This window comes from Oncorhynchus keta, chromosome 17 (genome assembly GCF_023373465.1).
Source record: "Oncorhynchus keta strain PuntledgeMale-10-30-2019 chromosome 17, Oket_V2, whole genome shotgun sequence".
Classification (NCBI taxonomy): domain Eukaryota; kingdom Metazoa; phylum Chordata; class Actinopteri; order Salmoniformes; family Salmonidae; genus Oncorhynchus; species Oncorhynchus keta.
The window spans coordinates 31,143,536-31,168,095 of NC_068437.1; the positions used below are offsets into that span (position 1 = coordinate 31,143,536).

The 24,560-nt window shown below is 44.1% G+C and overlaps 1 protein-coding gene across 2 annotated transcripts in view; it reads left to right on the forward strand.

The window, feature by feature from the left end:
* Positions 1–24,560, forward strand: part of mapk8ip2 (mitogen-activated protein kinase 8 interacting protein 2) — a 148,989-nt gene that overhangs the window by 117,774 nt on the left and 6,655 nt on the right. Inside the window, exons 3-8 of one of the 2 annotated variants that reach the window (XM_035789568.2) lie at positions 115–351; positions 474–552; positions 15,158–15,361; positions 15,801–18,126; positions 18,230–18,438; positions 21,650–21,725. In XM_035789568.2, the coding sequence (XP_035645461.1) occupies positions 115–351; positions 474–552; positions 15,158–15,361; positions 15,801–18,126; positions 18,230–18,438; positions 21,650–21,725 (3,131 nt within the window). The remainder of the gene's footprint in view (positions 1–114; positions 352–473; positions 553–15,157; positions 15,362–15,800; positions 18,127–18,229; positions 18,439–21,649; positions 21,726–24,560) is intronic. The other variant, XM_035789569.2, reaches the window with a different exon arrangement.

Below are 24,560 nucleotides of genomic sequence, written 5' to 3' on the forward strand. Positions count from 1 at the left end.
ACCTGTCCCACACCTTTCTCTGAAAATTATTGCAAGGTGACTCTGGGGTTGTTGCTTTTGTTCCCTTTTTATTCTCTCTCGCTCTCTCTCTCTATCTGTCTATCTCTCTGTCAGGACTGTCTGATTCTGGAGAAGAGCGATATGCACCACCCGGTCTGCTCCTTCCAGGACGACTTCCAGGAGTTTGAGATGATCGATGACGAGGATGAGGAGGATGAGGAAGAGGAAGATGAAGACGAGGTGGATCCTGACGCTCCTCCCTCCCCCACCGCTTCCCCTCCTTCTTCCCCCACCCTTGGCACGTTGAAGAGCCGGCCCACCACCCTCAACCTCACCACCACTGTCTCACAGGTACACATGCACGCACACACTCAACCTCCAACCTTATCACATTTAACACCAAACTTTGCATTCTGCTCTCCTCTGATTTGGTAAATTATGTTGACCTCGCTCTATTTTTCTCTCTCTCTCAGGACTCACTGAACAACAACAGCAGTCTTTCTCCAAAGAAGGGCAGCTGGCAGGACTCTCTACGCAACCCTACCTCACAGGGTGAGTACTATGCTGTTATACTGTTACCACCCCCCCCCTACTCATTATTTATCCAATACTAATTCACTGCCAACACCTTGCAGCTAATTTCCTCCAAATGGCCAAGTATTTAAAAAATAAATGTATACTTTTTAAATGTTCTTGTTTGGGAGGCTACATGCACAATACACAAATTCATATAATTGAATAGTTATTTTGTCCCGCATCCCGCAACCAACCAATCATGCCCGCATTTTATCATCATATTTAAACACGAGTAATAAAAAATTTGATTTGTTGTATTTTTCAGTCAGACATTCCGACCCATCTCTTACAGTCATGTTGCGCTTATGAAAGATATATATCATAAGGATGTGGTACTGGTGATGTTAAACACTCCAATTGTTGTTGAGATCTGATATTCTGCGCAGCGCAAGATGAGACTTAGGCCAATGTCATAGGCCAATCGCCAACCAATCACATTTCTCAAATCCTTTCGGACTACGTTCCAGCTAAACTTAGCGAGGACAGTTAGCCTTAACTACTTTTTAAAAAGTGTGTTTCTGACAAAGGTCATTTCGTTAAACTTTTGAGGTTATAAATGGCTGTCACGCCTTGGTCTTAGTATTTTGTGTTTTCTTTCTTTATTTGGTCAGGCCAGGGTGTGACAAGGGTTATTGTGGTGTGTTTTTGTCTTAGGGGTTTTGTGGGGTGTCTACGTAGTCTATGGCTGCCTGAGGCGGTTCTCAATCAGAGTCAGGTGATTATCGTTGTCTCTGATTGGGAACCATATTTAGGCAGCCATATTCTGTGAGTGTTTCGTGGGTGATTGTTCCTGTCTTTGTGTTTGCACCAGATAGGGCTGTTTCGGTTTTCATTATTTAATTTCATTACTTTTGTAGTTTCTGTATGTTTAGTTTTTCCTTCATTAAAATATCATGAAACTTCATCACGCTGCATTTTGGTCCGATCCTTGTTCTACCTCTTCGTCAGAGGAGGAGATAGAAGAGAGCCGTTACAATGGCCATATTTGCTTCTACTTTACACAAACCCATTTTAAAGCTCACCTTCCTGTTTTAAATTTCCTGAGACCAACCAGAAGTGTTCCTTGGCCAAATATTCCCAGATTTTCATAAAACATGTGGTCTCTTTTCTGCATCACCAAATTTTGTGCGAGGCAAAAGTGTAGGCTAAGTGTGCTTCAATGAGCTTGTTCGGTGCAGCGGGTGCATTGCTCTGCCACTTCTCACAGCGGTGCTCATTTAGTAAAACTAGATCAAAGCTGAATCAATGTCTTGGAAGATCACATAATTATTCATTTGCATTCTACATAACAGAACCAAATATAATAGCTTAGTATAATGATACTGTTACACCGAAAAACCCACCTTAGTCATTTCTTATGGCATTTTAGGATGGTTAGCTGAATGGTCCACGTTTTGTTACCATGCAGCCAAAACTCAGCTGCGTGCGCTACTAGGCAGAATTGACTTGGATTGAAACAAAATACTGGAAGGCTTTATAGTTTGTTGACACCATCTGCTCTAATTTGCTTATGAAAAAGAAATTGAAGAAGATTTAAATGCATATTCCTATGAAACTGATTGAGATCAAATGATTGGCATGCAGATGGAGTTTGGACATATCACTGGTAAAACGTGAAGAATTATAATTCCTAATTGACAGTGATGATGATGGCCTATTTTGAAATGAGCTATACTTGGTGTTTAAAGGTATTAAAAAGAAAAACAATTATTGAGACTTTGTGTGGGTGCACTGTATGCATATTCTATAATTAAACAAGAAGGCACGAGGGGGTGTGGTATATGGCCAATATACCACGGCTAAGGGCTGTTCTTACGCACAAGTGCCTGGTCACATCCCTTAGCAGTGGTATATAATCCATATACCACAAACTCCCGAGGTGCCTTATTGCTATTATAAACTGGTTACCAACATAATTAGAGCAGGAAAAATGTATATTTTGTCATACCCCTGGTATACCACGACTGTCAGCCAATCAGCATTCAGGGGTCGAACTTCCCAGTTTAGGATGATATATATGTGGAATTCCTAGTCTCTGGCAGCATTTGGAACTGCCTATCTGCAATCAAGAACGCAGAGTTCATCTCAGTCTATCCTGCCCTTCACTCCCTTGACCTTTTGGCCCTGACGGAGACATGGATCACCCCAGAAAACACTACTACTCTAGCTGCGCTTTTCTCATACTCCGAGAGCATCTGGTGGTGGCACAGGGATACTCATTTCTCCTAACTGGAGAATTTCTATTTTCTCCCTCACTCACCTGTCCATCACCTAATTTGAATGCCATGCTGTCACTGTCACTTGTCCACTCAAACGTAACATTGTTGTCATCTATCGCCGACCAGGTGCCCTTAGATAGTTCCTCAATGAGCTTGACACCTTGATAAGCTCATTTCCTAATGATGGCTCACCACTCTTCGTACTGAACAACTTCACCCTCCCGACATCTGCCTTTGATGAATTACTTTCCAACAATTTCTTTCCCCTCCTTTCTCACCCTTTCCCAATCCAACTCACTAGTCAGGCAAAACGCCTGACCTCACCTTTACTAGAGGCTGTTTGCCTACTAACCCATTCCAGGTCTCTGATCACTACTTTGTTTACTTTTCTGTCTCCCTCTCCTCCAACCCTATCCACTCAGCCCCTACCCAGATAGTCATGCGCCGTCACAATCTTCTCCCCTCTTTCTCTCTCTCTCTCCTCATATATCCGATCATTCTCTCCCCCTACTCACTCCTCTTCAAACCTTTCATCACTTCCTTCTGCTTAATCTTTCTCCCTTTGTCTCCTGATTCAACCTCTTCAACCTTACTCTCTTCTCTTTTCCTATACTATAACTCGCCCTGTATTCTTTTCTCCTGGCCGGCTCGGCCCTTCCCTCCATGGCTGAGTGACTCATTGCGAGCTTAAAGAACAGGGCTGCAGGCAGCTGAGCAAAAATTGAAAGAAAAAAAACTTCCAGAGGACCTATCATCCTTTCATTCCCTCTTCTTTACCTTCTCTTCTGTATCCACTGCTAAAGCCACTTTCTATCCCACCGTACCTTCTCCGCTATGCAATCTGGTTTCAGAGCTGGTCATGGGTGCACCTCAGCCACGCTCAAGGTCCTCAACGATATCATAACCGCCATCGATAAGAGACATTACTGTGCAGCCGTATTCATCGACCTGGCCAAGGCTTTCGACTCTGTCAATCACCACATTCCTATCGGCAGACTCAACAGCCTTGATTTCTCAAATGACTGCCTCGCCTGGTTCACCAACTACTTCTCTGATAGAGTTCAGTGTGTAAAATCGGAGGGCCTGTTGTCCGGATCTCTGGCAGTCTCTATGCGGGTGCCACAGGGTTCAATTCTTGGGCCGACTCTCTTCTCTGTATACATCAATGATGTCTCTCTTGCTGCTGGTGATTCTCTGATCCACCTCTACGCAGACAACACCATTCTGTACACTTCTGGCCCTTCTTTGGACACTGTGTTAACTAACCTCCAGACAAGCTTCAATGCCATACAACTCTCCTTCCGTGGCCTCCAACTGCTCTTAAATGCAAGTAAAACTAAATGCATGCTCTTCAACTGATAGCTGCCCGCCCGTCCAGCATCACTACTCTGGACAGTTCTGACTTAGAATATACCTATGTCACTGGTCACCATAGCAGCACCCAGCCGTAGCACGCTCGTTACCTCCAAAGCCAATTCCTCCTTTGGCCGCCTTTCCTTCCAGTTCTCTGCTGCCAATGACTGGAACAACTGCAAAAATCACTGAAGCTGGAGACTCATATCTAGCATGGTTTTGGAGACTCCTCACTAGCTTTAAGCACCAGCTGTCAGAGCAGCTCAGAGATCACTGCACCTGTAGATAGTCCATCTATAAATAGCCCATCCAACTACCTCATCCCCATACTGTATTTATTTATTTATCTTCTTCCTTTGTACCCCAGTATCTTCATCTTCTGCATATCTACCATGCCAGTGTTTAATTGCTATATTGTAATTACTTTGCCACCATGGCCTATTTATTGCCTTTACCTCCCTTATCCTACTTCATTTGCACACACTGTATATAGACTTTTTCTACGGTATTATTGACTGTATGTTTGTTTATTCCATGTGTAACTCTGTGCTGATTTTGTCGTACTGCTTTGCTTTATCTTGGCCAGGTCGCACTTGTAAATGAGAACTTGTTTTCAACTAGCCTACCTGGTTAAATACATGTTTTAAAAAAACACTACATTGAAAGCTTCAGGCTCTGACCATAGGAAAGTATTTACCACCTTTTCCTCCCTCCTTAATCCTCCATCCTTCCTCCTCACTCTCTGCGGACAACTATTAATCACTTTGAAAAGAAGGTTGACAATGTCCCATCTAGCTATCTTAAGATGAATGCACCAACTGTAAGTCTCTTTAGATAAGAGCTTCTGCTAATTGACTAAATGCAAGATGTATTCAATAGGCTACATCTGTCTGTCATTTTGGGGTCATCTGAGGTCATTTGCAGGTAGGATGACCACATTTAAAATACGAAAATATGGGTCAACAAGATTTTGCGGGACATTCGCAGGACAGTGTACCATACATGAATAGAACATTTTGTCAGCTTCCCCTGTAAATGACGTAATCATTTCTCAAAGTTTGTATCAAAAGGTTTAGACTATTTAATATTGTTATAGAAAATGCATAACATGTAAAACAGTTAGGAAGGGACCATTTTTAAACGGGATTGCGTGAAGTAGCAGCTAATATGGCTTTTTACTTGCTTTTGTAGTTCTTTGTCAAAGGCACGCTTTTTGTAAGTAGTTAGGGTTAAGGTTCCCCTCCAAGTTTAGATAGACTTTAGCCTGAAAGGAAAGGAAGGAAAAATGTGATCGGTTGACGATCGGCCTGTGACATTGGCCTACGTCTCGTCTTGCGCTGTACAGAATATCAGATCTCAAGAATGATTGTAGAAGTGTTTAACAACACCAGTACCATATCCTTATGATACATACAGTGCATTCTGACCCAATGACCCAATAATGACAAATTTAACAGGTTTTTTGACATTTTTGCAAATATATACAAAATAAAAAAAACAGAAATACCTTATTTACATAAGTATTCAGACATTTTGCAATGAGACTCGAAATTGAGCTCAGGTGCATCCTGATTCCATTGATAATTCTTGAGCTTTTTATACAATTTGATTGGGGTCCACCTGTGGTAAATTCAAATGCTTGTACATGATTTGGAAAGGCACACACCTGTCTATATAATGTTCCAAAGTTGTAAGTTGTAAGTGCATGTCAGAGTAAAATTCAAGCCAAGATGTCGAAAGACAGGATTGTTTCGAGACACAGATCTGGGGAAGGGTACCAAACTATTTCTGCAACATTGAAAGACCTACAAAGACTCTTCCTAGAGCTGGCCACCCGGCCAAACTGAGCAATCGGGGGAGAACAGCCTCGGTCAGGAAGGTGACCAAGATCCCGATGGAACCCAAAGTTCCTCTGTGGAGATGGAAGAATGTTCCAGAAGGATAACCATCTCTGCAGCACTTCACCAATCAGGCCTTTATGGTAGCGTGACCAGACGGAAGCCACTACTCAGTAAAAGGCACATGACAGCCCTCTTGCAGTTTGCCAAAAGGCACCTAAAGGACTCTCAGACCATGAGAAACAAGATTCTCTGGTCTGATAAAACCAAGATTGAACTCTGTGGCCTGAATGCTAAGTGTCACTTCTGGAGGAAACCTGGCACCATCCCTACGGTGAACCATGGTGGTGGCAGCATCATAGTCTGGGGATGATGATGTCAGGATCAAGGGAAAGATGAACGAAGCAAAGTACAGAGAGATCCTTGATGAAAACCTTCCCCAGAGCGCTCAGGACCTCAGACTGGGGCGAAGGTTCACCTTCCAACAGGACAACGACCCTAAGCACACAGCCAAGACAACGCAGGAGAGTCTACGGGACAAGTCTCTGAATGTCTTTGAGTGGCCCAGCCAGAGCCAGGACTTGAACCTGATCGAACATATCTGGAGAGACCTTAAAATAGCAGCACTCCCCATCCAACCTGACAGAGCTTGAGAGGATGTGCAAAGAAGAATAGGAGAAACTCCCCAAATACAAGTTTGTAGCGTCATATCCAAGAATACTTAAGGCAGTAATCGCTGCCAAAGGTGCTTCAACAAAGTACTGAGTAAAGGTTCTAAATACTTATGTAAAGGCCAAGGGGTCTGAATACTTTCCGAAGGCACAGTATATATTAATAAGTGCAACGTTACAGGTTGGAGTGTCTGACTGAAATATGGGACAAATCAACAATGTTTTAAATTAGTGGTGTTTGAATTTGTTAATAAAATGCAGGACATGATCATTTGGTTGCGGGATGTGATTAACCTATTTTTGTATTTTTTTTAAATTTTATTTCACCTTTATTTAACCAGGTAGGCAAGTTGAGAACAAGTTATCATTTACAATTGCGACCTGGCCAAGATAAAGCAAAGCAGTTTGACTCATACAACGACACAGAGTTACACATGGAGTAAAACAAACATACAGTCAATAATACAGTATAAACAAGTCTATATACGATGTGAGCAAATGAGGTGAGATAAGGGAGGTAAAGGCAAAAAAAGGCCATGGTGGCAAGTAAATACAAAATAGCAGGTAAAACACTGGAATGGTAGATTTGCAATGGAAGAATGTGCGAAGTAGAAATAAAAATAATGGGGTGCAAAGGAGCAAAATAAACAAATAAATTAAATACAGTAGGGAAAGAGGTAGTTGTTTGGGCTAAATTATAGGTGGGCTATGTACAGGTGCAGTAATCTGTGAGCTGCTCTGACAGCTGGTGCTTAAAGTGCTTAAAGCTAGTGAGGGAGATAAGTGTTTCCAGTTTCAGAGATTTTTGTAGTTTGTTCCAGTCATTGGCAGCAGAGAACTGGAAGGAGAGGCGGCCAAAGAAAGAATTGGTTTTGGGGGTGACTAGAGAGATATACCTGCTGGAGCGTGTGCTACAGGTGGGAGATGCTATGGTGAACAGCGAGCCGAGATAAGGGGGGGCTTTACCTAGCAGGGTCTTGTAGATGACATGGAGCCAGTGGGTTTGGCGACGAGTATGAAGCGAGGGCCAGCCAACGAGAGAGTACAGGTCGCAATGGTGGGTAGTATATGGGGCTTTGGTGCCAAAACGGATTGCACTGTGATAGACTGCATCCAATTTGTTGAGTAGGGTATTGGAGGCTATTTTGTAAATGACATCGCTGAAGTCGAGGATTGGTAGGATGGTCAGTTTTACAAGGGTATGTTTGGCAGCATGAGTAAAGGATGCTTTGTTGCGAAATAGGAAGCCAATTCTAGATTTAACTTTGAATTGGAGATGTTTGATGTGGGTCTGGAAGGAGAGTTTACAGTCTAACCAGACACCTAGGTATTTGTAGTTGTCCACGTATTCTAAGTCAGAGCCGTCCAGAGTAGTGATGTTGGACAGGCGGGCAGGTGCAGGCAGCGATCGGTTGAAGAGCATGCATTTAGTTTACTTGTACTTAAGAGCAATTGGAGGACACGGAAGGAGAGTTGTATGGCATTGAAGCTTGCCTGGAGGGTTGTTAACACAGTGTCCAAAGAAGGGCCAGAAGTATACAGAATGGTGTCGTCTGCGTAGAGGTGGATCAGAGACTCACCAGCAGCAAGAGCGACATCATTGATGTATACAGAGAAGAGAGTCGGTCCAAGAATTGAACCCTGTGGCACCCCCATAAAGACTGCCAGAGGTCCGGACAGCAGACCCTCCGATTTGACACACTGAACTCTATCAGAGAAGTAGTTGGTGAACCGGGGGTGTTGCCAACATTTTGTATTCATTTAGGCTACACTGTGTAGCGAATGTCTCGCAAAGTCACCGTTTTGTCCCACATTTGGGTATTTTAAATGTGGTCACCCTAATCCCACCGGTACCTGTGGGCTTAAATAGGTACCTATATATACAGTACTAGTCAAAGTTTGGACACACCTACTCGTTCAATGTTTTTTCTTTATTTGTAGAAAAATAGTGAAGACATCAAAACTATGAAATAACACATTTTTATTTTTATTTTATTTCACCTTTATTTAACCAGGTAGGCTAGTTGAGAACAAGTTCTCATTTGCAACTGCGACCTGGCCAAGATAAAGCATAGCAGTGTGAACAGACAACACAGAGTTACACATGGAGTAAACAATTAACAAGTCAATAACACAGTAGAAAAAATGGGCAGTCTATATACAATGTGTGCAAAAGGCATGAGGAGGTAGGCGAATAATACAATTTTGCAGATTAACACTGGAGTGATAAATGATCAGATGGTCATGTACAGGTAGAGATATTGGTGTGCAAAAGAGCAGAAAAGTAAATAAATAAAAAAATGGGTGGGCTATTTACCTATAGACTATGTACAGCTGCAGCGATCGGTTAGCTGCTCGGATAGCTGATGTTTGAAGTTGGTGAGGGAGATAAAAGTCTCCAACTTCAGCGATTTTTGCAATTCGTTCCAGTCACAGGCAGCAGAGTACTGGAACGAAAGGCGGCCAAATGAGGTGTTGGCTTTAGGGATGATCAGTGAGATACACCTGCTGGAGCGCGTGCTACGGATGGGAGTTGCCATCGTGACCAGTGAACTGAGATAAGGCGGAGCTTTACCTAGCATGGACTTGTAGATGACCTGGAGCCAGTGGGTCTGGCGACGAATATGTAGTGAGGGCCAGCCGACTAGAGCATACAAGTCGCAGTGGTGGGTGGTATAAGGTGCTTTAGTGACAAAACGGATGGCACTGTGGTAGACTGCATCCAGTTTGCTGAGTAGAGTGTTGGAAGCCATTTTGTAGATGACATCGCTGAAGTCGAGGATCGGTAGGATAGTCAGTTTTACTAGGGTAAGCTTGGCAGCGTGAGTGAAGGAGGCTTTGTTGCGGAATAGAAAGCCGACTCTTGATTTGATTTTCAATTGGAGATGTTTGATGTGAGTCTGGAAGGAGGGTTTGCAGTCTAGCCAGACACCTAGGTACTTATAGATGTCCACATATTCAAGGTCGGAACCATCCAGGGTGGTGATGCTAGTCGGGCATCCGGGTGCAGGCAGCGATCGGTTGAAAAGCATGCATTTGGTTTTACTCGCGTTTAAGAGCAGTTGGAGGCCACGGAAGGAGTGCTGTATGGAATTGAAGCTCGTTTGGAGGTTAGATAGCACAGTGTCCAATGACGGGCCGAAAGTATATAGAATGGTGTCGTCTGCGTAGAGGTGGATCAGGGAATCGCCCGCAGCAAGAGCAACATCATTGATATATACAGAGAAAAGAGTCGGCCCGAGAATTGAACCCTGTGGCACCCCCATAGAGACTGCCAGAGGACCGGACAGCATGCCCTCAGATTTGACACACTGAACTCTGTCTGCAAAGTAATTGGTGAACCAGGCAAGGCAGTCATCCGAAAAACCGAGGCTGTTGAGTCTGCCGATAAGAATATGGTGATTGACAGAGTCGAAAGCCTTGGCGAGGTCGATGAAGACGGCTGCACAGTACTGTCTTTTATCGATGGCGGTTATGATATCGTTTAGTACCTTGAGTGTGGCTGAGGTGCACCCGTGACTGGCTCGGAAACCAGATTGCACAGCGGAGAAGGTACGGTGGGATTCGAGATGGTCAGTGACCTGTTTGTTGACTTGGCTTTCGAAGACCTTAGATAGGCAGGGCAGGATGGATATAGGTCTATAACAGTTTGGGTCCAGGGTGTCTCCCCCTTTGAAGAGGGGGGATGACTGCGGCAGCTTTCCAATCCTTGGGGATCTCAGGCGATATGAAAGAGAGGTTGAACAGGCTGGTAATAGGGGTTGCGACAATGGCGGCAGATAGTTTCAGAAATAGCGGGTCCAGATTGTCAAGCCCAGCTGATTTGTACGGGTCCAGGTTTTGCAGCTCTTTCAGAACATCTGCTATCTGGATTTGGGTAAAGGAGAACCTGGAGAGGCTTGGGTGAGGAGCTATGGGGGGGGCGGAGCTGTTGGCCGAGGTTGGAGTAGCCAGGCGGAAGGCATGGCCAGCCGTTGAGAAGTGCTTATTTAAGTTTTCGATAATCATGGATTTATCGGTGGAGACCGTGTTTCCTAGCCTCAGTGCAGTGGGCAGCTGGGAGGAGGTGCTCTTGTTCTCCATGGACTTCACAGTGTCCCCGAACTTTTAGGAGTTGGAGCTACAGGATGTAAACTTCTGCCTGAAGAAGCTGGCCTTAGCTTTCCTGACTGACTGCGTGTATTGGTTCCTGACTTCCCTGAACAGTTGCATATCACGGGGGCTATTCGATGCTATTGCAGTCCGCCACAGGATGTTTTTGTGCTGGTCGAGGGCAGTCAGGTCTGGAGTGAACCAAGGGCTGTATCTGTTCTTGGTTCTGCATTTTTTGAACGGAGCGTGCTTATCTAAAATGGTGAGGAAGTTACTTTTAAAGAATGACCATGCATCCTCAACTGACGGGATGAGGTCAATGTCCTTCCAGGATACCCGGGCCAGGTCGATTAGAAAGGCCTGCTCACAGAAGTGTTTTAGGGAGCGTTTGACAGTGATGAGGGGTGGTCGTTTGACTGCGGCTCCGTGGCGGATACAGGCAATGAGGCAGTGATCGCTGAGATCCTGGTTGAAGACAGCGGAGGTATATTTGGAGGGCCAGTTGGTCAGGATGACGTCTATGAGGGTGCCCTTGTTTACAGAGTTAGGGTTGTACCTGGTGGGTTCCTTGATGATTTGAGTGAGATTGAGGGCATCTAGCTTAGATATGGAATCATGTAAGGGAAAGGGAAAGGGGTTACCTAGTCAGTTGTACAGCAAAACCTACTCCTCTGAATTAGAGAGATGCGGGGCGCTGCCTTAATCAACATCCACGTCTTCAGCGCCTGGGGAACCAAAAAAATGTTCAACAAATCCAAATATTTATATTTGAAATTCACACTCTTGGCATTCTCTCAACCAGGTTCTAAGCTAACATATGGAATTATTTTAAGATGGTCATACCAAGGATCATTTAACTATTTGATTTAGAATTTTAAGACCCCTTAAGGCAGGTATTCCCAAACTGGGGTATGGGGGTACGTGCATTGCCATCAGGGGTACGCTAAATAAAAATGTGATTTACATATTTATCTTAATGTGTCATTTGTTTTTACATTTTCAAACAGTACATTTATATTTTCCAACGTGGCTATATATTTGGGTGAGGTTTTTTTCTCGCCTGACTAGCCTCGTTTCACTGCCCAAAATAAAATGAAACCATCTGGTGTTCAGTGAAATAACAACACAATGTTAAATACAGGTAGCCTAGTCAAATAATTAACATCCAATCACATTAACCGTTACTCTCTCACAGGAAACCTTCACTCTTGCGCAGACATTTAGAAACAAAACCATTTGAAAAATAAGCCACAAGTTTTTTGAGCGAGAATAAAGATGACTTTCGAGTAGGCGTATAAAAGCAACAGATACTATTAATAAGAAGGGGCTAGAAGAGTCTTATATGGTGAGCTACCGAGTGGCTAGGACAGGCAAGCCCCATACTATTGTGGAGGACTTCATTCTTCCTGCTGCTGCGGATATCGCTGGGCCAATGCTGGGGGAAAAGGCCAACAAAAACTATACAGACAATTCCTCCATCAAACAACACTGTTTCATGATGCATCAGTGACATGGCAGGAGATGTTTTGAAACAATTGCTGCTTCGCATACAAGCCAGTGAATTACATGTGTTACAGCTGGATGAATCAACAGACGTGGCGGGCCTGGCACAGCTCCTGGCAGTAACTGCTCATTGCGTGGAACTGAGAACAATTGGTTTTATTTACGTTGGTTTCACAGTAAATTTATGCAGTTACTGCTAACATGACCCCCATTTTCTCCAGAACACAATACAATAGAGGCAGGATACTTGTCCACATGATTAAGCATGTATTTAATGTAGCACAAATGACATTAACTAATTTTCGACCAAATGAGTAGTTTCTGCCTTTTTGCTTGGTAGGACAGTATACTTGCGAACTATTGTTTGTACAGATGAACATGGTACCTTCATGCGTTTGTAAATTGCTCCCAAGGATAAACCAGACTTGTGGAGGTCTACAATTTTTGGTCTTGGCTGATTTCCCCAGGATGTCAAGCAAAGATGCACTGCATTTTAAGGTAGGCCTTGAAATACATTCACAGGTACACCTCCAATTGACTCAAATGATGTAAATTAGCCTATTAGGAGCTTCTAAAGCCATGACATAATTTTCTGGAATTTTCCAAGCTGTTTAAAGGCACAGTCAACTTAGTGTATGTAAACTTCTGACCCACTGGAATTGTGATACAGTGAATTATAAGTGAAATAATCTGTCTGTAAACAATTGGTGGAAAAATGACTTGTGTCATGCACAAAGTAGATGTCATGGCCGACTTGCCAAAACTATAGTTTGTTAACAAGACATTTGTGGAGTGGTTGAAAAACGAGTTTTAATGACTCCAACCTAAGTGTATGTAAACTTCAGACTTCAACTGTATGTGGGAGTGGATTCTCGACCCTCACTAGAATGAAGCTAAGTACAGGCACAGACTGTGTGTGGAAAATGATTTAAGACTAAGACTCTCCAATACAACCCAGCATTGCAGAGTTATGTGCATCATTTCAAGCACACCCTTCTCATTAACCTGTGGTGAGTAATTCACAATTTTTGATGAACAAATAAGGTTTTATATGTAAGATAGCTAATAATGAGCAAAATTATTGATTATTATTATATTATTATTTGTGTCCTGGTCCAATAAGAGCTCTTTGACACATCCCACGAGTGGGGTTGTGACAAAAACTCACTCATTCTTATATTTAATAAATGTATCACATAGCGTGTGTGTGTGGCAGGCTTACAATGATGGCAAAAACAACACGTGAGAGTGTGCTGACCCTGGTGCTGGAGGGGGTACGCAGCTGGAGGTTGAATGTTTGGAGGGGTACGGGACTATAAAAATGTTGGGAACCACTGCCTAAATATATAAAAAAATGATGTATACCAGTTATTGGATGAAACATTACATTTAGCGTTACTGCTATTAACCAATAGAAACGCATTGAATAACAGATTTACTACCTGGAACAACAGATAGTAAAAAACAAATCTGAGAGATAAAAGAAAGATCAGGAAACTTTTTTTTCATTTATTTATTCCCTTATTTAGGCACTAAACTACTGTATCTACATATATACTTACATCATTTTTTAAAACTGGTACCGTGGATCTTCAGACAAGTCTCGTGAGGCTTGTGAGCTTCCTGGAGAACATCATCATGTTTGTGAGTGTCTCAGCTGTCCACAGAGGGTTCCTATTAGTGTGGAGGCCAAACCGTTCGGAGGCTATAGACTTTTTTTGGGAGAAGACCGTTTTTTGGGAGAAGACCTTTTTTGGGAGAAGAGCGCTCGAGCTCTGCCACCTTTCCACAAGCAAGGCTCTCAAACATATCTAGAAAATAGAAAACTCGATAATAGTATGAAATCGATTCGCGATAATGTTTTCTGCATGTTGGAATAGAAAGTGTACCCTTCTTGCTTTTGATTTATGAGCTCCACCAGGCATCAATGAGGTTGTTAGCAGTTGATGTTATTCTTTAATCATCAAACCCCAAAGCACATCAGAGGGAGGAAGATTTAGGGGGAGGTGAAGGAAGGTTTATTCTTATTCAAAGAGGATGAATCATGCGGGGAGGTAGATGTTCATGTTCCCCTGTTCTCAGTGATTCTCTCCTGTGATTCTCTCATGTGGTTCTCTCCACAGAACAAAGGGGCAGGATGTAGTGTTATAACTCAGCCCTAGCCTGGTGTTGACCAATTTACAATTCCTTGCAATAAAACTGGGGCAATGGCCAAATAACAAATATCCTATTTCAGGTTGGACCAATGAGAATGTGCCACAGGACTGACATTCCTAACAGATGTTGAACTGAAAAGCAACTATTTCCATTGATAATTCCCTATTGACATTTAGTGCTTTTGACCTCTTGTCCTCCGTGTTGTGTATTTATCTTCGAAATTATCTTATGTTGGAGAACCTTGGTTGCGTGTGGATTGTAGTTGGTCTTTTAGATTTGTCCCGCATGTCCAGAATGGTGTTCATGTCTGTCCCAATAACAAGTTGGAATTCAGTTAATTTAGCTTGCGTAGCTGGGATCTCACCTCGTTGTAGGACTCCCTCTGTTTTAGCAGTTTGGTTACACAGGCCTGGGTAGATGCTGATCCTCTTCCCTGCATTGGGTAAGACCCCTGGATTCCGCTGCAAGGTTAACAAATCGCTGCTGACTTCAAAGCTGTGGATCGGTACAATCATACAGCGAGCTGTTGCAGAGTTGACCCATTCGGTGCGTAATGTTAATCAGCGGCATGGGACCACCTTTCCTGACGGAACAGTTCATAGAAAAGATTGCTTATGAAGGAATGCCCTAGCTTTCTAAGGAAAAGTTTTTCTACAAATGTTTGTATGGTCATTTATCTACCTCTTAGTATTGTCTTTAGATGCTGTGTCTTTAAATGTTACAGAAAGCTGTTGTCCTCTGCTTGCAGGCCGTCTGTCTCCAGCCCACTCTTGTCTGGAGGATGGGAGTCACGTGATGGGCCAATGCCCCTCCCAACCAGCCCCCCAGGCCCCAGGGTCCCAGAGCAAAGGTACTCCCCCCAAACAGGCAGGGGAGGGCGCCTACCCCCAGTCCCCTCGCAGGCCCCTCCTTTGCGACATGGAAGGCAACAGACGGGAGAGGCCTGAATACGGTAACAAACAAAATGGCTGCCTGTCAGAGTTCAGAGGTCATCATTCCCCATAAACATGAAGTGACGTGATGTGAAAGTGTAGTCCTCACTGGCCAGAGCAATAGATAAAGACTTTGGCAAACTCTGTTTGGGATTCTCTAAAGAATGGGCTCCATTTTGACACCAATAGTTCTTAGTCCAATTTGTGAGAATTAATTTGTTATTGAGTGTTTGGACGCAACACAAGAATAGTTTGCATAGGTCGGTTTATCTCCTGCTCCCCTCACTGCCATCCCCACTTTGGTGACTTCTGGTTCAAATCTGCTATTGTTATAATGCTCACATGATCAATTCTTATTTATCTCATTTCTCATTTCTCTCTCTACCATCTCTCTTTATCTATCTTCACTCTTTGTCTTCCCTCTCTCCCCTTTCCCCTATATCTCCCTCTCTCCAACAGGCTCCTTCGGTCAACACAAGTCTCACCCAGGCTCTAATGAGGTCATTAACTCCTCAGCTGACCCTCTGATCTTCAGAGTTCCATCCCTGGATGACCAATCCCAATGCTCTGACACTGAGGTTGACCACGACCTCAACAGCGCTGACCACAACCACAAACTTTCACGGTCCTGCACGTCCACCCAGCGACGTGCCACCGACACCTACACGGTCACCACTGAGTCAGGCCTAGACCCGGAACTGGAAAACGATCCAGACGGGACCAGCCGATGCCTGTCCTCCACTGCTCCCATTGGGGGGAATGACGGAGCTGACACCCCTCTGTCAGATGAGGAGCTGGAGAAAGATTTTGACGTAGAGTTTATGTGTAAGGAGACTTATGATATGGTGTGTAAGGAGAACCAGAGCTCAGTCTATGTTGAGTTCCCCTCCATCGAGCCCTCTGAGCTGGCTTCCTTCTCCAGCTACATGTCATCAAGCCGCTCTGATGTTCTCGACCAATCCCGAAGCACTAATCAGAGCCAGCGTCCAGGTTCAGCTATTGAGGTGGCCAATGACTCCAACTCTCCATCCTCGGACCCGGGCATTGCTGACATGAACGCCAAGCGGTGCTACACCACCTCAGACCAAGACCAGGACCTGAGCTCTCCCGGGTCAGACTCAGACATCGAAGGGGAGCTTGAGGCAGCATTCGCCTGCGGAGGACCCCTGGTCTCCAACATGATCTCTTCCATCTCAGAGACAGAGCTGGACCTGACCAGTGATGACAGTAGTAGTGGACGCTCCTCCCACCTCACCAACTCCATCGAGGAGGCCAGTTCACCCACCTCCGACCAGGAACTGGACCCGGACACCGAGTTAGAACAGGACAGTGGAATTGTGGGAATGAAGGTATCACTCCTCCTTGGCCAGCCCGACCCCATCAAAGAGGACTCACCCTTACCTTCACCTTCACAACTTTTCTCCTCAACCCTGGCCACCCCCTCCCCTGCTGACTCCCTCGTCCTACCTCCAGAGCCCTATGATGACGGCCAGGCTCTGATGGGCCTACAAAGTGTAGATGATGATGATGATAATGACTTGCCCTATGAGCACCAGGCCGACCCAGATGAGACCCTGCCCCCAGCCCAACACTGTGAGGACAGCATGTCCAGACAGATGGTCCTCCAGATAGAACCAGACCACAGCCTGGAGAGCTTCAAACGCTCCTTCTACCTGCCAGTAGGACCAAGACTCATACCCACCCATGCTGATGACTACGATGGGAACAGTGAGGGAGGGTCTGAGTCGGAGAGCGAGGATGAGCTGAGCGAGAATTCAGACTCACCTTGGTTGCTAAGCAACCTGGTGAACAAGATGATCTCGGAGGGGTCTTATCCAATCAGCTGTCCTGAGGACTGTTTCAAGAGGTCAGTGTCCATCTCGGACACCATCTCACCCTCCTCGGACATCGAGCCAGACGCGTTCACCGAATCCACGGACGAACAAATGCAGAAATCTGGGACGAAGAGATCGGAGGAGGAGGATAAAGAAGGGACAGGCCTGAGGAAGGAAGGGAATGATAGAGATAAGAGGGAGAAGAGTGCAGAGCCACCCAAAGGGAATGCAGGGAAAGCAAACGAAAGATTTGGCTCCTGTCTGTACATGAACAATCCTACAGCTGACACCATCAGACCGGTGATCGTGGAGCGCTATGGCAACAGGATATCCACAGACAACAACCACACTCAGGACTCTGAGAAAGACACCAGCCCTAAATCTGGCAAAAACACCAAGAAGAAGGATGAGGAAATTGATGTTATTGTGGAGCCTGATAACGACCTGATGATGCTGGAGGGGAGGAAGGAACTGGACTCTCCCAGTCTGAGTGACAGCGTAGCGAGTGACAAGGACGAAGGTCGCGAGATGGAGGCCAAGCCCACAGGACGCTCTACGGCCTCCCTGGAACGCATCACCACGGTCAAACACAGCATGACGCTGGACATCCCCACTGCCCAGACCAACCGATGCTTCAGCCTCACCTACTCCACCGACAACGATGAGGAAGAGGAGGAGGAAGAGGAAGGAGACTGCTCCCCGTTCCTGAGCTGCCTGAGGAAGCAGTCATCCTATCGTGGCAGCAATCAATATCTGGACAGCTCCCCGCCTATCGATGAGAGCGTCCGGGACCTCCCACTGTCAAAGCAGGACCCACCCCTGTGTGTGAGGGACCTCCCCCTTCAGGCCCTGCGGTCCAGCCCAGATGATGATGGTCTGGCGTATGACTCCATGAAGTACACTCTGGTGGTGGATGAGAACACTACACTGGAGCTGGTCAGCCTCAGGCGGTACGTACGGAAAGGGCCCACCTTCATTAAGGGTATAGGTGGACTTCATTTAAGTACATGTAGTTGTTTAATTACTAACCTGTGTGAACCGTGTCCCTCCCAGATGTACCTCAGTGCTGAGTGACGACAGTGAGCTGTCTACACTGTGTGATGATGACCCTCTTGGGACGGGGGAGGTGGGAAACGGACAGGGGAATGGAGGGGTGCGGCCAGAACTCCAGAGCTCATCAGAAGACTCCTCCCCTGAGGCTGACATGCATTTCTCCAAGAAGTTCCTCAATGTGTTTGTCAACAGCACCTCTCGATCCTCCAGTAAGTAGGATGCACACTAACAGACTAACGAACTACAGTGCCTTTAGAAAGTCTTCACACCCCTTGACTTATTCCACATGTTGTTGTGTTGCAGCCTGAATTCAAAATGGATTAAATAGGTGTTTCATTCTCACCCATCTACACACAATAACATGTTTTAGAATGTTTTGCAAATGTATTGAAAATGAAATACAGAAATATCTCACTTACATAGGTATTCACACCCATAAGTCAATACGTGGTAGAATCACCTTTGGCAGTGATTTCAGTTGTGAGTCTTTCTGGGTAAGTCTCTAAGTATTTTGCACAACTGAATTGTACAATATTTGCACCATATTATTTTTTTAATTCTTCAAGCTCTGTCCAGTTGGTTGTTGATCATTGCTAGACAGCCATTTCAAGTCTTGCCATAGATTTCCAAGCCTATTTAAGTTAACACTTTAACTAGGCCACTCAGGGACATTCAATGTCATCTTGGTGAGCAACTCCATTGTATATTTGACCTTGTGTTTTAGTTTATTGTGCTGAAAGGGGAATTCTGCTGAAAGGTGAATTTGTCTTGGAAAGCGATTGAAGCACATTTTCCTCTAGGATTTTGCCTGTGCTTAGTTCTATTCCATTTCTTTTTTCATCCTAGAAAAACTCCCTAGTCCTTGCCAATGACAAGTATCCCATAACATGATGCAGCCACCACCATGCTTAAAAATATGAAGAGTGGTACTCAGTGATGTGTTTTGATGGATTTATCCAAATAATAATGCTTTAATTTCTTTCGCACATTTTTTGCAGTTATACTTTAGTGCCTTATTGCAAACAGGATGCATGTTTTGGAATATTTTTTATGTACAGGCTTCCTCCTTTTCACTCATTTAGGTTAGTATTGTGGAGTAATTAAAATGTTGTTGATCCATCCTCAGTTTTCACCTGTCACCTATCACAGCCATTAAACCATTTGCCTCTTTGTAAAATTCCTGAGCGGTTTCCTTCCTCTCCGGCAACTGAGTTAGGAAGGATGCCTGTATCTTTGTAGTGACTGGGTATATTGATACACCATCCAAAGTGTAATTAATAACTAATAATAATAAGGGATATTCCATTTCTACTTTTTGTATTTTTATCCATCTACCAATAGCTGCCCTTAGTGAGGCATTGGAAAATCTCCCTGGTCTTTGTGGTTGAATCTTTGTTTGAAATTCACTGCTCGACTGAGGGACCTTACAGATAGTTGTATGTGTCGGCTACAGAGATGAGGTGGTCATTAAAACATTAAATGCTATTATTGCACACAGAGTCAGTCAACTTGGTATGTGACTTGTTGCTCCTGAACTTATTAAAAGCTTGCCATAATAAAGGGGTTGAATACTTTTTGACTCCTTAAACAAATTCCACTTTGACATTATGGGGTGTTGTGTGTAGGCCAATGACACAAAATCTCAATTTGATCCATTTTAAACAGGCTTTAACACAACAAAATGTGGAAATGGTCACTAACAATGTTACTGCACCTCCCAATCCTCTGTAAGCAGGCTACAAACTAACTAGCTAACTAATTCCTTAACTAGCTAACTCACTGTATCTCATAATCCTCCAGTAACTAATACTGAACAAAAATATGAATGCAACATGTAAAGTGTTGGTCCCATGTTTCAGGGAATGAAATAAAAGATCCAATCCGTTTTCCATACGCACAAATAGGTTGGTTCTCTAAAACTTTGTGCACAAATTTGTTAACATCCCTGTTTGTGAACATTTCTCCTTTGCCAAGATAATCCATCCACCTGACAGGTGTGGCATATCAAGAAGCTGATTAAACAGCATGATCATTACACAGGTGCACCTTTTGCTGGGGACAATAAAAGGAAACTCTAAATTTGCAGTTTTGTCACACAACACAATGCCACAGATGTCTCAAATTTTGAGGGAGCGTGCAATTGGCATGCTGACTGCAGGAATGTCTGCCAGAGCTGTTGCTAGAGAATGTATTGTTCATTTCTCTACCATGAGCTGCCTCTAACGTCATTTTAGAGAATTTGGCTATACATCCAATCGGACTCATGACCGAAAAAACCATGTGTAACTACGCCAGCTCAAGACCTCCACATCCGGCTTCTATACCTGTGGGAAATCCATACACCAGCCACGTGGACATTTGAGGAAACTGAGGAGTATTTCTGTCTTTAAAAATGCCCTTTTGTGGGGAAAAACTAATTCTGATTTGCTGGGCCTGACTCCCCAGTGGGTGGGCCCTCCTCCCTGGGTGGGGGTGCCCTCCCGCCCTCCCTCCCTCCTCCCAGTCCCACACATGGTTGCACCGCTGCCCAGTTATGTAAAATCCATAGATTAGGGCCAAATGAAATGATTTCAATTGACTGATTTCGTTATATGAACTGTAACTCAGTAAAATCGTTGAAATTGTTGCATTCTGTTTTTATATTTTTTTGTTCAGTTTAACTTACTGCATCTCACAATCCTCCAGTAACTAACTAACTAAATATATTTTTTAATAACCTGCCCACGGACTGCGGTTGAAAATTAGCCGGCTGGCTAAAACCGGCACTTTTACTGAAACGTTGATTAATGTGCACTGTCCCTGTAAAAATAAAATAAACTCAAACTCAATCTTACTGCATCTCACAATCCTCCAGTAACTAACTAACTTTCTGGCTCTCACAATCCTCCAGTAAGTAGGCTACACACTAACTAACTAATTAATTAACTAGCTAATGTCCTACATCTCACAATCCTCCAGTAAGTAGGCTACAGACCAACTAACTAACTACAAACTAACTATGAACACCTAAACAATTTTAGCTACTAGCAAGGGGGATGGGGTCTGTAGTCAAACATATTGTTGTTGTGACGAAAAAAGTGGTGAATGAAGCTTATACTTGGGGTTTCATACCATTTTGACTCTCATTTGCTAAATCATATGATAAACGAGGGTCCATGTTAGCTCTCCCAAGCTGTAGCGTGATAAAAGATCACTGAACCATCATTAACCTCTCCATTCACTTCATTAATGAATGATCATATACATAATTAATGGTCTATTACAAATGGGAAGAACAAGAATTTCATCAACACAAGTTATTTTGACAGATGCAGTTATCATTTATTTAGATTTTATTCAGAGAGGTCCTATGGGTTACATTAATGTACCGCCCAACAAGTGTATCGGTGTTCTCACTGGGGTGTGTGTTTACCTGTGTAGGCACAGAGTCGTTTGGGCTGTTCTCCTGTACCATCAATGGAGAAGAGCGGGACCAGACACACAGGGCTGTCTACAGGTGAGTCATAGCATTCAGAATATCATTTATAGACATACCTACTGACATACCTACATACCTACCTGATCAGAGAAAATCCTGTGGTTATTGTAATGTTATCATTGTAAGAGAACATACAGTATTATAATATCTTATCTGTTTGACTCTTTGTTCTTAGTCATAATATGGACCGTAGGTGATATGGGACAAAGGATGGGTGTGTGTAGTAGGAGAATGAGAATCTGGTGAATCACCAGTGGTCTGGAGGGAGGGAAGAAGAGATGGAGGGAGGAAGAGAGGAATGGGGAGCGAGAGGAGGGAAGTTGTCATGGTTACAGCTGTGGACCTAGTGACACCGCAGGAGTAACAGCTATATACAGTGGGGCAAAAAAGTCCAGTGTAGTTTCTTGAGCACTGTCGCAGTGTCGATGAATGCACGATGAATGGAGAATAAAGTAAATGAGCTCAGGGTGAGGATCTTCTTTCAGTGAGACATAAGGGATTGTAACATACTCTGTTTCATGGAATCATAGCTCTGTCCAGTCAGGGGGGGTTCTCCATTCATCGTGCACACAGAAAGAAAGAACTGTCAGGGAAAAACAAAGGCGGAGGGGTTTGTCTCATGATTAACAACTCATGGTGTTGTGATTGTGGTAACGTACAGGAACTCAAGTCCTTTCTTTCTCCCGATCTGGAATAACTCACCATCAAATGCAGACTGCATACATTTCTTTGCTTTTTGTCACTGCCGTGTATATTCCCCCCAAGCCGACACTGCGACAGTGCTCAAGAAACTACACTGGACTTTGTGCTAACTGGAAACTGCCTATTCTGAGGCTGCATTTTTTTTTGTAGCTGTGGACATTAATAAGGGAAATCTGAGTAAAACGCTCCCAAAATGCTATCAACACATCACATGTGCTACACATGGAGAGAACACTCTTTACTATTATTACTCTCCCTTCCGGGATAGTTATAAGGCCCTCCCCCGCCCTCCCTTTGCTAAATCAGATCATTCCTCCATCCTGCTACTCCCTGCCTTTAGGCAGAAAGTTAAATAGAAAGCCTCCTTGGTAAGGACTGGTCAACGTTGGTCTGTTCAATCGGAATCTATGCTTGAAGACTGTTTTGATCATGCAGACTGGGAAATGTTCCGGGTTTCCTCTGGGATTAGTATTGACGTATACGTATGACTCGTGACTGTGTACATCAGGAAGTGTATAGAGGATGTTGTTCCTACTGTGATGATTAGAACTTATCCAAACCCATCCCTTGATTGATGGCAGCATTCGCACAAAACTGAAAGCCTGAACCACCGCATTTAATCATGGCAAGGGGACTGAACATGGATGTGTACAAACAGAAGAACTATAACCTCTGATAGGCAATTAACAGAGGTAAAATTATAGTACAGGGAGAAAGTAGAGTTACAATTCACTGGCTCAGACATGAGACGTATGTGGCAGGGACAAAACAAGTGTCATTACACTGCCCTATCCAACCTGGATAAGAGGAATGCTTTTGTGAGAATGCTGTTCATCTACTTTAGCTCAGCCTTCAACAGCATAGTGCCATACAAGCTCATCACTAAGCTCAGTGCCCTGGGTCTGAACCCCTCCCTGTGCAACTGGGTCCTAGACTTCCTGATGGGCCGACACCGACTGTGAAGGTAGGCAACAACACCTTCGCCATGCTGATCTTTAACATGAGGGCCCCACAGCAGTGGAGAGGGTCAAAAGCTTCACGTTCCTCAGCGTGCACATTCCTGAGGATCTGAAATGGTGCCTCGTCACCGACAGTGTGGTGAAGCTTCAACCTCAGGAGGTTGAAGAAATTCGGATTGGCCCCTAAAACCCTCGCTAACTTCTACAGATGCACCATCGAGAGTATTCTGTCAGGCTGTATCACCACCTGGTATGGCAACTGCACCGCAGCCAAACACATCGGAGGCACACTGCCTGCCCTCCAGGACATCTTCAGCACACAGTGTTAACTGGAAGGCCAAAAAAATATGTTTAAGGACATCAGCCACCAAAGCCACAGCCTGTTCACCCCGCTACCATCTAGGAGGCTGAGACAGTATAGGTACATCAAAGTTGGGACCGAGAGACTCATTAACATCTCCAGGCCGTCAAACTGTTAAACAATCATCACGAGACAGCTTCTGCCCGGTACCCTGCCCTAAACCTTAGGCACTGTCACTATCTAGCTAACATCCGGTACTCTACCCAGCACCTGAACCTTAGAGACTGCTGCCCTATATACACAGAGCCATTGAACACTGGTCACTTTAATAATGTTTACATACTGTTTTACCCACGTTATGTTTATATACTGTATTCTAGTTATGGCTCATCCTATATAACTTCACCTATAAACACCTATTCATATACTGTCTATACACAACATTTATATGTATACATGTTTATATTCCAAACTCTGACATGCTCACTCTGATATTTCTTGATATCATTTTTTATGTTTTTTAAGTTTGTGTATTGTTATTTATTACTGCACTGTTTGAGCTAGAAACATAAGCATTTCACTGCACCCACAAATCTGTGTTTTATTTATATTTTGATTGAACCTTTATTTAACTAGGCAAGTTAAGTCAGTTAAGAACAAATTCTTATTTACAATGACGACCTACCCCGGCCAAACCCGGACGACGCTGGGCCAGTTGTGTGCCTCCCAATTACGTCCGGATGTTATACAGCCTGGATTCGAACCAGGGACTGTAGTGAGAGCTCTTGCACTGAGATGTAGTGGCTTAGACCGCTGCACCACTCGTTTCTTGGTGTACGCGACCAATAAACTTTGATTTGATTTATACTCACACCAGCCTGTCACCACCTG